Source organism: Malurus melanocephalus, unplaced genomic scaffold (genome assembly GCF_030028575.1).
Source record: "Malurus melanocephalus ecotype Western Australia unplaced genomic scaffold, MMel_1.1 scaffold_593, whole genome shotgun sequence".
In the NCBI taxonomy this organism is placed as follows: Eukaryota; Metazoa; Chordata; class Aves; order Passeriformes; family Maluridae; genus Malurus; species Malurus melanocephalus.
In genome coordinates, this window is record NW_026623825.1 from 345,431 (window position 1) to 357,772 (window position 12,342).

The 12,342-nt window shown below is 40.9% G+C and overlaps 1 protein-coding gene across 1 annotated transcript in view; it reads left to right on the forward strand.

Moving 5' to 3' along the window:
• The window catches only part of ZCCHC14 (zinc finger CCHC-type containing 14), a 47,507-nt gene that overhangs the window by 27,263 nt on the left and 7,902 nt on the right, over nt 1-12,342 (forward strand). Inside the window, exons 3-9 of the mRNA XM_057382941.1 lie at nt 4,231-4,304; nt 6,743-6,814; nt 7,023-7,132; nt 9,109-9,203; nt 9,295-9,349; nt 9,812-10,085; nt 11,314-11,405. Coding sequence (XP_057238924.1) covers nt 4,231-4,304; nt 6,743-6,814; nt 7,023-7,132; nt 9,109-9,203; nt 9,295-9,349; nt 9,812-10,085; nt 11,314-11,405 — 772 coding nt within the window. The remainder of the gene's footprint in view (nt 1-4,230; nt 4,305-6,742; nt 6,815-7,022; nt 7,133-9,108; nt 9,204-9,294; nt 9,350-9,811; nt 10,086-11,313; nt 11,406-12,342) is intronic.

Sequence of the window (12,342 nt, forward strand, 5' to 3'; positions counted from 1 at the left end):
TGCTGCTTTGGAAGCTTTTCTTTAGCCCACCAAGAGGAGATGCCATGTGAAAGTGGTGGTGCTGCATTTCTTCCCACTTCTGTGTAAACAGGGATGTGGAAAGTGTTTTATGAGCTCCCTTTTGTTTGCCCTTTTCAGCACAAACTCAATTGCTGTCCTTGTGTTTGATGCCTTTTTCCATGAAGGCACAACTTCATGAATGAAATTTTAATTTATCTTTAGTTCCATAGGCATTATTTATGATTAGGGCCTCCAATAGAAAGGATTTTATTTAGGATTTTTTTCCAGCTTAAAGATAACTTGCAGCCTTTGTGCTATTTTTGGTCAAGTACCACAAACCAGGAAGTTCAGTTTCAGGAGACTCAGATTTTGCCACCTGAAGAATGGCATTTCCATGCTAAATCCCACATCAACTGAGCCTGCATCCAGAGATTTAATAAAAGAAAAAAAATTAGCTATGGAGTGGTGAAGTATTGGATATTATGGAAAAGGGCTGGGCTACAAGCAACACTCCTGATTTATCTTGAATTACTGTACTTTTTTTCAGGAGGAGCACAAAATTCTCTATGGGGATTAAGGCACTGATCTGTCTAATCCTTTTATTAGGATTGATCCAGAAGTTGTGAAAAAGGAATTATAAAAAAATCAATATCCAATGGGTTATTCAGGTGCCTTCCCAAGATCTCTTCCACCTTTGCCCACATCCACTGCAGATTTACTCTGACCTTGACCAACTAGAAATGGCAAACCCTAGAGAGTTGGAATTGGCCTTTTATTTTATGTAGCTGCTGACATTTTGGGAAGAGGAGGAGATCCAAATCCTTGATTTTTTTTTTTGAGGGGGAGGCAAGAAATCCAGAGGATTTAACACCTGGATGTGAGGAGAGGGAGGSAATTGTGTGTCCCTTCCCAGAGGCGCTGAACCTTACAGATGAGAAATATCAGCCAAAAGGGTGAAAATCCCCGGCTGGAGTAGGAAAACAGACCTGAATAAAATGTCTCCAGGCTGCCTGGATCTGTTTTCCCTGGATGTTGTGGAAGGGGTGGGAGGCAGTGGTTGAAAAGGAGACAGGATGACGTAGCTGCTGTCCTGGCTGTGATTCCTGGCTGTGCCTCCGTGCTGGAGTGTTCCACACTCAGCCTTCCATGCTGGATGCAATGATATGAACACTTCAAAACTGCATGGAAAATGCTTCTCTAGTGTTTAAATAAAGCAGCAAATAGTAATAATAATTAATAATGATTAAAAAAGCCCTTAAGGAATGATGTCAGAAGGTACTGGGAGCACAGAGGGTGTCACAGCCTCGCTGGAGCTTCTCCAGCTCCCTCATTTTCCCCTCTCCCCATTTCCTGGGGAATCTCATCCAGCTGTTCCACTTACCTGCTGGAATTTCCCAGATATTTATGGATAAATCTCCACAGCAAAAAGCATTGTGTGCCCCTTTGCCAGTGCAAATATACTCTGGGAATTTCCTGAATTAGAAACCTTCACTTTTTGTATCCCTTGGGTTGGGAAGTTGGAGTTTTGCTGAATTCAGCATCCTGAAAAGCCATCAGTATCATGTGTCCTTAATTCTGTACAAAGGTTTTTCTACTCCTGAACTCATTTATTGGGATTCTGGGTAGAGTCAGCTCTTTGAGCTTTTGAGAGTAAAAGCAGTAAATAAATAAAAATCCTTTTTTTTTTTTCCTTTGTGCCTGGTGGATGTCACCTTTTCTTCCGGAGTTCTGTATCACTGATTGAATAAAGTTAAGCTTCAGGGTAGGTTTAGGAAGGTTATTTTAATAAAACCAACCAGAAGTTAAACAACAGAGAGAGAGATGAAAGGCCACAGAACAAAAACATACAACTTGATAAAAGAAACAAGATTTTTTTTTAGGCAGGTGATGTTTTTTATGGTTTTAGCTTGCTGGGGAAAAAATCCTGGAGCTCTTTGTGTAATATTAGGAATTATTMTGTTGGTTGAGCCTAAAGCCTGTTCTGCAGCACACCAAACTGTATTTCATGCTCTAGAACAGACCCAATCTTAGATTAGTGCAAAAATCTTTCCCTAAAGGTCTGCTTTACTAATTGCAATCATTTTCCATGGATGAATTCACTGCAGTGGATTTTCTTCACTGGGCAYGTTGAGCCCAGAAGCTGAGCAGGAAAAGGTCGTGTCACTGTCAGCACCACAAAATCCAGAGGTGATTTAGGGTTTGTTATTAACCCACGGTGTAAAACAGGAATAATTTTATGTCTGGGTAATCCAATTCTGCCCAAATTGCTGGGGAGGAAGAATGAATGGCTGGAGGAGATGGGATTTGAATCCTTTAGAAATGCCAAATGATAAGAACAGTTGCAAGAAAGTGATGCTGGGTTTGCTATAAACAACAAATGTTGCATAACACTGGCTGTGTTTTTCAAAAGCAGATGTTGCAGCAGTTGACACCAGGATTTCTGCAAACTGTTTGCTCATCCTTCAACTGCTTCATCACATTCCCCCTCTCAATACCCATTTTACAAATTCTTTCTAGTACTCACAATTCCAGTCAATATTCAGTGTATTTTAACTGTGATCACAATTYAGAGGGGCCTACATTCTCTTAAATTAATGTACTGAGGTAGAATTTTTTTTTAAATTAACCTGCATGCTGAAATCTTTGTATTCAAACCTTCACGCCACTGAATATTGTCTGGATGGCTCAGCAATGGCTGCTGAGCAGATTTATCCCTGTGGTGTGCTCAGCATGTGGCACAAAATCATTTCAGAAGCGTGAGAGGAACCCACTGAAATCTTTTGAGWGGAACAAACCTCTACAAAAAGCAGAGTGTTCAGGAGAAAGTAGTAAGTAATGAATTAACATTATTCATCAGCCCAGGGATTGCTGTAATTGTAATTGGGAATTACATGGAGGAGGAACAGTTACGGGAACAGAGAAGAAATGTTCATTCTCTCTGTGTTAAGACAGGCACTAACATCTGTAGATCTGAATTTGGAGCCTCTAAAAACATCCACTGCAAATATGACTCGAAAAAGAGGGGACAGTGGAAGGTGTCAGGGTTGGAACTRAGTGAGSTCTCTAAGTCCCTTCCCACCCAAACCATTCTGGGATTCTYTGAGGACACAATAAAATATTTAAAAGGCCCCAACAAGACCTTCAGGCCTTGACTGTTTGGAAACAGAGGGACCTTGATGGGCTTTAGGAGGAGCCTCACTGGGGACAGGGACATGGGAATGGCACAAACAGGTCCCTGTTGCAATTTGCTGCTGTAACTTCTGCACTGCAATGTTTTGTCGGGCACTGAGGAGGAAGTTCTGTGAGATAAATATTGGTTTGAGCCTTACTGATAACAGAGAGTCTAAACAATCCTGATAACAGGTACACAGCTTTTAAATGGTGATTCTGTGGAAATAAAGCAACAGAATTCTGGACTTTTTTGTTAGAACTGCACAGCACSTGTCCCTTCAGGCACCTGTCACTCACGGGTAAAATTGTACTGACTTTGGGTTGGGATAATTTTGCTTTTGTAGTTTCAAGCCAATGTAAATTGGCTTTTTGTAAGAAAATTTCTGTGTGTATCCCCATGTGTGCAGTCAAAAGGGAGGAGAAGTTTGTAAGAGAAYAGAAAGTCGGTGAAATAATCTTCATTAAGTTTTTCGTGGTGGAATTCCTGATCTGGGTGTCTTGACAAGTGGGAGTCTCCAAGAATTCTGCACATCAAATATCCGGAGGCAGTGACCTGTCCTGGCATTCCACCCTCTCCACACTCAGATCCTGGTTTTACTTACACCTTATTCTGATGGAGGCTGATGTTTTCCATGAAACTGCAGGAAGGGAGGAGTCAGGATGTCAACAGAGCTGTAAAACCACAGAGAACTTGTAAAAGCAGGCCCTGAAAGAATGGAGACCTTTACCTCGTCCTGCTTTCCCTGGGAGGGATGGTGTTTATCCCATGATGTTATTAAGATAATTCCATCTGTGTGGAGTGTGTTATTACAGTGATCAGTGGGTGATAAGGCCAGGAGGAAATAAAAAACTTTGCTTGGATTCTTTGGGTTGAAAGTGCTTGGAATGAAGCTTTCCCAAGGCTGGAAGTGAAATAACACAGAGTGGTGGTACCAACATTCCTGTCCAAGGGCACCTGGAGCACCAAAAAACAAGGCTGGGCATTTCCCAAAACTCATCACTCCTGTCTGTATTTAGGAATATCCTCATCATTCTTCTTCTCTCTTTGTTTTTCCATAGTGAGTGTTGAAAAAGTGGAATTAAAGGGACTGGCACACAAGAAGAATGAAAGAAATGTTGAGTATTCCTTTGAGGTAAGTTTGGGTTTCTTTTCCTGTGAAAAAAGGGAGAATAATACTTAGGGAGGAGTTAAGAAAATTCTCAGACTTTGTTGTTGGATCCCAAAAATTGGTCTAGCAGCTCCTTTGGGATAGATGKGAGTTTTTAATCATTGATTTGAAAGCCATAAATGGCTGGAGATGATGCAGAGGTTGTTAGGTGGGGAATGGCAAAAAAAAAAAAGTCATTTCAACCCAGGATTTTTGTGCAAAGTGTTTTGTTTAGGGAGAAATGTGATGCCTCACTTACAGGATGGTTATCCATATCCATTCTTCTGCTGGAATGCAGAATCCAGAGAGAATTTAAAGTCTCAGAACAATGTRGGCTGCGAGGGCACAGCTGCTGGAAAGAGGCAGGATGGCAACCTGTGGGATATGGTTCCAAAAGGTTGGARAGTGCAGAAAAGTTTGGAAATTATTCCAGGCTTGAGGAAAACTCTGTGAGGCAAGAACTTGACTGGAAGGCGACTTTCACAATTGTCTAAAAGCATTTCCAAAGGGCATAAAAACCTTTCCATGCAAAGGGGACGTTGATTCAGCAGGAAAGGCAGAACAGGAACCAGCCTGGATCCGAGTGGAAGTGAGAGCAGTGCCTGTGGAATGAGTGTGGTTCACCACACACCACCAGAAAAGTGGTTTCCCAGTTCCTGTRGAGGGCTGAGTTCATCCCCTGAAACCCTGGGGGAATGGCAGRGATGGATCTGGGTGCTGCTGGAATGAAGTATTCCAAAATCCGGGATGCACAGCCCAGAAAACGTCTTTGGTTTGTTTAATGAGGCCCCGGAGCTAAACGGGRGGTGAGGAAAGGAGCACCCAAAAGGATCTGGGCTGGAGAATCCCAATTTTCCACAACTTTCACCAAGTTATTCCTTAAAACTGSCAGCCAGGGAGGAGCAGCAGCTCAGCATCTGTGGGGATGTTGGCAGCATTAACCTCTGCAGGACTCCATTCATGGAGAATGTCCCCAATTTCCTGAATCCCCAATTGTTCCAAATGTCATCAATATTAAGATTTTTCCAAGGGCTTTTCAAACTCTGTATGAAGCCTGCAGTTGTCTCCACTCCAATTAAGATCTCGTGAAACTTCTTTTCCTATTACAAATTTTTCTATAAATAACAGAAGTTACTGTACCCAGTGTTTGTCTTGACAGCTTGAACTGAAGGGAGAGCAGAGACTTCAGCTGAGCCCATAAATTGCAGTTTTCTGGTTTAAAAACCCAATAATGGAATGTTTTTGTTCTGTTTAGGAGCTTGGGAATAGCAGGTCGATGGATGGAGCAGTTGAGTGTTTGCAGTGCTATTGTTCCCTTCATTTACAGTTCACATTATTGTTTTATAAGTATTGAAAATTCAAGTTAAAACAGAAGTCACGACAATTTTTGGGTTATTACCAAACTAACAGAACTAACAAAAAAGGAATATTTTCCTATATTTTCTGAAATTCCTCGCAAATTTGAAAATATATTTATTTGTCACAAATGTTAAAAAAACCCCCACAAACTTGATAAAACTGCTCAAGTTTTTCTTTCTTCTTCTCTTTTTTTCCCCCTTTCTTTTTGTGTAACAGCTCTGCCGAGAGGAAATTCCTCCCTTATGTAATATATTTTGAAATGCTCTCCTCTCCCCACTCATTTTGGCAGCTTTTGGATGGCTGGAAAAACTTTTGTGTATGTTTTCAGTTGTCATTGAAACTAATGTCATGTGAGAGAGTGCTGTGTGATCCTGAAACATCCACCCAGCTCCTTCCCTATGGATGCTYCTTCTCCAATGGATATTTGGGATCCAGAGGGACCCATTCCTGTCCTGCCTCATTCTGATGTTCCCTATGCCAAGAAATCCTGATTTTTGGCTCGCTCAAACTTCATCTCCCCAGCAATAAATGCCTCAGTATCTCAGGATGATGTTTGTGGGGGATGAAATACTGAATATTCCCCTTTTTTAGGGGATGGATAAGATGGAGTCTGGAGCAGGAGTTCCAGGTTTCCTTGGGAAGGTTTTACCTGKTTTTTTGCTGCCATTCCTGATTTCTCATGGCATATGGAGTTGATTAATTAGCAATAGCAGCCTTGTGTGGGGGGAGTCRTTCCTGTTGGAAAGCAGATCCTACAAAGCAGCTGTTTTCTTTAACAATAATGAGGGAAAAAAATTCCATTACTCCGGGCTTGGTTGCTTAACTCTGGGTGTCTGCAGTGTGTAAACTCTGAGGGGCTTTTCCAAGCATCCAAAAGAGCTGTTAAATGGAAACCCAGCAAGAATTGGCCAGCAGTTTCGTCCTCGTGCACAAAAAAAATAAATATTTCCTTATTGATATCACCCATCACAAGATCTGTGAGGGAYGGTTGATGCCAAATATTGAATTTTTAGGAACCGAATTAAATGAATTATTAAACCAACTCCTTCTTGCTCCTCCCCAAGGTCCTGTGGTCTGATTCTTCAGTGACGTTGGTAACCAAATCTTCTGCTGAAGTGACTGAATTTATTTCAAAGGTAAAGATGATAAGAAAAACACTTTCAAAATGAAAAAAAATGTTTTGTCCCGCTCCATAATTTTGTTCAATGATACTTTTCAAAATGTGCCAAGATAATTCAGATTAAATTTCGTAAAATATTTGACTTATAAGTAGCAGTGGCTTGAATCTCATAGAAATAACAAGATTTCTTTTCACTTTTTATTTGTAATATCCTCCCCTTTYAGCTATCTCAGCTGTATCCAGAAGAAAACTTGGAGAAATTCATTCCCTGCCTAGCTGGTCCAGATTCATTTTACCTGGAACGGAACCATATGGACCTGGAATCAGACCTGAGGTATGCTGGGATTTTGTGKTTTTTTTGKTTTTTTTTTATCCTGATCCTTGGCTTCTCTCACCAAAAAAAGAAAGGAAAAAAAAAAMCCCAAGAAATAGAACCATTATCTTCATATTCTAAATTACTGAAAAGAAATTAGAACCTGATCCTWAGCTTTTTTCCTTGATGTTCCATTAATTACAGTTCCATTAATTACAGTTCATAGCAATTTTTCAGGAATTTTTTCTTCAGAAATACAGATGGTAATAATATTCTGTATTAAGCTTCCTGGAGAACTGATATTTCCTCATTCCTTGTGAAAAACAAAGAGAGGATCACTGGCTTTGCATAAGTTTATTTTGGACTCAAAAATAGCCAGAATTGCTTAAAACAATCCCTCAAAACTCAGGAAAAAAATAGCAGCTTGAATATTCATCCATCTGTATTGAGGAATGGGTTGTGGGGATTTTTTTCCCCTTTACTCCTTCACAGAGTTTTTATTGTCTCAGTTGTTTTAGGTTGTTGTGGTGTTTATTTTACTTTAATTTTAAAAAGGTGGCTATGTATTTAGATATCATTAAATGATTACATTTTGGGAAGCCTTTAAAGCTAAGAAAATTCTGAATCCTTTGTTGTACCTCCTCCAATTATCACAAATCATCTGGCCATTATTTAATATAAACCAGTATTTTAAATATCTTAATCTGTGGTAGATCACATCAGATCTTTCTAAACATTAAAATGATTTTCCTAGGAAAATTGGAGGGACTTCAGTTCTTTTCAGCTCCTGCTATCTTTATCTATGCAAAATGAGATCATTGTAATATTAATATTATTCYGATCCTAATAYGATATTATTATAATATTAAACAGCACTTTAAAATATTAATTAACTTTATTAGAGCTTCTTCTTTACATTTCTTCTAAGCCATGGTGGGCATTAGTTTTCCATAGGCAGCAGGTGCATGCCTGGGTTATTTTTCATGGCAAGCAGCATTCCTGTTCCCTCGCTGTGCTCCAAGAGCAAGGAATTCTGCAAGGAAAATTGGGGAATGTGCGTGGCTGCTGTTTAGGAACAACAGCCTGCACAAATCTGGGTTAATGGGGCAGCACCCTGCACTGCCAGAGCTCAGCTGCAGCAGGGAAAGAGCTGCTCTCAGGCTCTGCTCACTTGGGAAATTCTGGGATCAGCTCAGGGGTTTCCAGCAGGGAAACACCTCTGGCTGTGTGGAGGTGCAGAGGTTTAGGAGATKGGTGTTTTTTCATGGTTTGGGTTGAAGGGATTTTCAGGCTCATCCCATGGCATGGCAGGGACATCTTCCACTGTCCCAGGGTGCTCCAAATCCTGTCCAGCCTGGCCCTGGGCACTGCCGGGATCCAGGGGCACCCACAGCTTCTCTCGGCACCCTGGGCCTCAGCAGGGGAGGATTTCTTTCCAATATCCCATCTAAATCCACCCTCTTTCAGCTTAAAGCCWTTCCCCTTGTCCTGCCACTCCATCTCTTGTCCAGAGTCCCTCCTCAGCCCTTCTGTAGGGCCCTTTACACACTGGAATGCTGCTCTAAGGTCTTTTTTTCCCTTAAAAGAGGCACAGGGAAAACGTGACATAAGTTTTTCCCTAAACTGCCAGACTCTGCATCTGCTGTTTATCTCCAAGAGGAGAAAATTCAATAACAGATCCATCTCTATTTTATATTCCTCAGGTTTCTGCATTTGAAAGGCAATTTTCAAGTTTACATTTAAACATTTTCTGCCTTAGAAGTGTTCAGGGCTCCTAAATGAGGCATCTTTACTGAAACACCCAACAGAGTGAAAACAACCCAGGGATAACAGGGTTTAGTATTAAGGATAAGAAYATCCATCAATTTCCAGAATTTAGAATTGCATGGTGTGGTTCAGCTTTTAAATTTCCAATCTAACTTCCAACTGTGCTGTCCAGAGTACAATGCTGATGGATTTGGGAGGCCTTTACAGAGCAGGGGTTTTGTTGGCTGCAGGTACCTGGCCCCGTTCCCTTCCCATGTGGTGAAAAACGACCACGTCAGGAAGTTCTTCAGCACTTCATCTCCCTCACAGCAACTTCAGAGCTCAAGTGAGTGGAAATAAAGTTTCRAATTTTTATTTTTGTACTGATGTGCATTTCCTAAACTGATGCTATTTGTAACTGTGTTCTTTGTTTCCAGATCCTGGCAACCCCTCCCTTTATAAAGTAGGAACTACGCTGGGAACATCTGGAAGGTGAAATATTTATCTTGTTTACAACTCATTCCCTTAAGAGGCCATTTTCTTGTTCTCCAACAAAACCCAGCCYCCCTCCAAGGATCCAATATTGTGGCTTTTTTTGCCGCTTCTATATGGAAAGATTAAAAATTTCCATGGGATTATATTGGGGCTTCCTTTTAAAATGCAAAGCTGGAGCATGGCCATTCTCTCTGAACCTTTTTTTAAAATCACAGAGAGGCAGCAGAATATTTAATATCTGTAATTATTGAAGGAAATTATTGAAGGAAATTTTTTTTAAGGTGAAGATGAGCTTCCCCCTCTTGCCAGAACTGCCCTGTTTTACTGAGCTATGGAACAGGGCAAATCTGTAGCTCGGATCTAACARATCAGTTTTTCCCAGAATCCCAATTTCTCTGTCACTCTGGGTGACACAGCTTCTCCAGCATGCTAAATCCACCCCTTTTTCCCCTTTTTCAGACCCGTCTGTGGGGTGGCTGGAATTCAGTCCTCCCAGAACCACGTGCAGCACTCAGGCACTGCTCCCGTCGCTCTGCCCCACTGCTCCCACTCTGCAGGCTCCAGCTCCTCWCTGGGCTATCGTTCCCAAATGGACACCTCCTCTCCAGCCATGCTGATGTCTTCCAGCCCTCAAACCCCTCAGACACAGGAGCAAAACGGGATCCTGGACTGGCTCAGGAAGCTGCGCTTGCACAAGTATTACCCCGTCTTCAAACAGCTCACCATGGAAAAGGTAGGGCAGGAAATGGGGGAAARCGGCCAGATTTTCAATCATCCCCATGTTTCCCAGGCTGGAGACATCTGCACTGAGGATCACACGAGTTTCTGGMACTTCCTGGGGAGGTTTTCACTTTCTGAAAGCAGGAATGAATTGATGAAAAAAACCTTCTTGCTGGTTTTACTCTGTATCTTGTCCAGGCTGTCCAGCAACTGCTGCCTCTCCCAGGCTTCTTCATGGAATGCTTGGAGATCCAGCTTGGATGCTGCCTTAGAATTCCCTGCTCATCCCTTTGTGTGCAGTAGACAGCTAAATCTGTTGATTTTTTTAATTTCCACTTCTTGATTTTTCTCCCAAAATATTTGGTTATCCTTGTTTTTAAAAAATAGATTTTCAGAGACTCGTGGCATGAATGTGAACATGAATGAGTGAGTGAGGTTTGCTTCCTGTGGAAAAATCATCTCTTATGTTCTTTGCATTGTTAGAGTCCCAAATAACACCCGTGTTGGCTGGATTTTATCTAAACAATGTTTTAGAGCATTTTCCAGCTCCATTGGGAAATTTCTTGTCCTGTCTTTTGGTCTGGAACGCCCTCCAGTGGATGGAGAGCTTTGGGCTGAGCTGCTTACAGAATATTTTATAGATTTAATTATAATCTCTTACCAGAGTCTTCTGATTTAATTTTCTTCATAATACAGAGGGAACTATACTGGGTTTTTTTCTTTAATAAAGTAGTAAAACTGCAGGTTCCAGWATATTTTTTAAAAGCAATTATCATTGTGCATGCTTCGCTGGCTTTCATTTTAATTACATTATAATATAAATGTCTGTACCTATCTCTATATTTTATTATAAAATTTACTATTGGAATATATTTTCCACTGCACTTCGGTGGTTAATGACACACTGGGAAAACTGTTTTTTTAAGATCTTTAAATTCACTGATAGCACCAAGTTCTATTTGAATTTAATTCTATTTTAATATGTACATGAGTTATTTCCTCTTTATCGTGACTGGTTAATACAAGCACACACCTAATTAAATGAAATCTACACTTGTTCTTTCTTTCTGCCAGTCCCCCACACTTCCCTTTTACACTGATTCCATAATTGAAAACTGGAGTAAAGGGTTTCTTTGAATGTAAAAATGGCTTTAGAGTTGCCTTTTGGAATTGCTCTTCACTGAAAATGGGAATAAGAATATACCAGGTTTAAAACTAAGCATATATTTTTTCTTTCCAAGTTTCTGAGTCTTACTGAGGAAGATCTGAATAAGTTTGAGTCTCTCACCATGGGAGCAAAGAAGAAGCTCAAGACCCAACTAGAGCTGGAGAAGTAAGTGAGAGCTGGGAGAACTCTTTTTTTTAAGGTCATAAAATGCAAGTTTTACAGTGGTTTTGCTTCCCAGAGCAAAACGCTACCAGGATTCCTACCTGGAGATATGGATGATGTTTATTTCCCTTACTAAACAATATTCAGTACTTGTTACTGCTGCTACTGAATTTTAAAATAATTACAAAAAATACATATTTTSTTTAGGTGTTTTTAAACTTRTATCAGTTACTGCAAAGATTTTGGRCTACCCACCTAAGATTGCTGTGAGCTCTTGGTTTGGAAGTCCAGAGGGAGCAAAATCAGGGTGTCCAGCAGGACTTTTTTTTTCCTAGGAAGTGACAATTTTTTGGCTCCAATCCATGCGGATGGAGCACTGCTACTTTGGGAGCTGCCTCAGTGTCCCACGGTGACCCAGGCAGCTGTGACAGCCTTTTGGGGACACTGATGCAACAGATTGTCCTGGTTTTTGCATCTCCACTTACAGAGACRTGTTTATTCTGCAGCTACTGCTGTTACTTAAAAAGCAATTAGAAATCCAAATCCATGCCCATTTGTCAGAGCTCCTTGGCAGTATTTTTCAGCAGTCTTAGTTTTTCCAGAGTGTGTTTGGAAAAGGAAAACTTGGGACTGYGTTTGTTTTCTCTTTGGGTTTGGTGTGCAGGGCTGGGTTTGGGATGTGCTAACATAATTTTAGAATTTAGTTGGGATTTGGTGATGTTTTACCCTGCACAAATAAGAGCATTAGTGCTGTAATCAGATGGCAAACAGTCCAGCCCTAACTGCTGGCAGTTATGGTCAGCACTGATGTGATTTCCAAGAGTTTCCATTTGAAATGAGCACAGCATCAGTGGTTGTTTAATGGGCTTTGTCTGCTTTGGTTTCATTCAGAAATGGATTTATTTGTGGCCGTGTTTTAGCCAATTTCTGTCTCTTCACA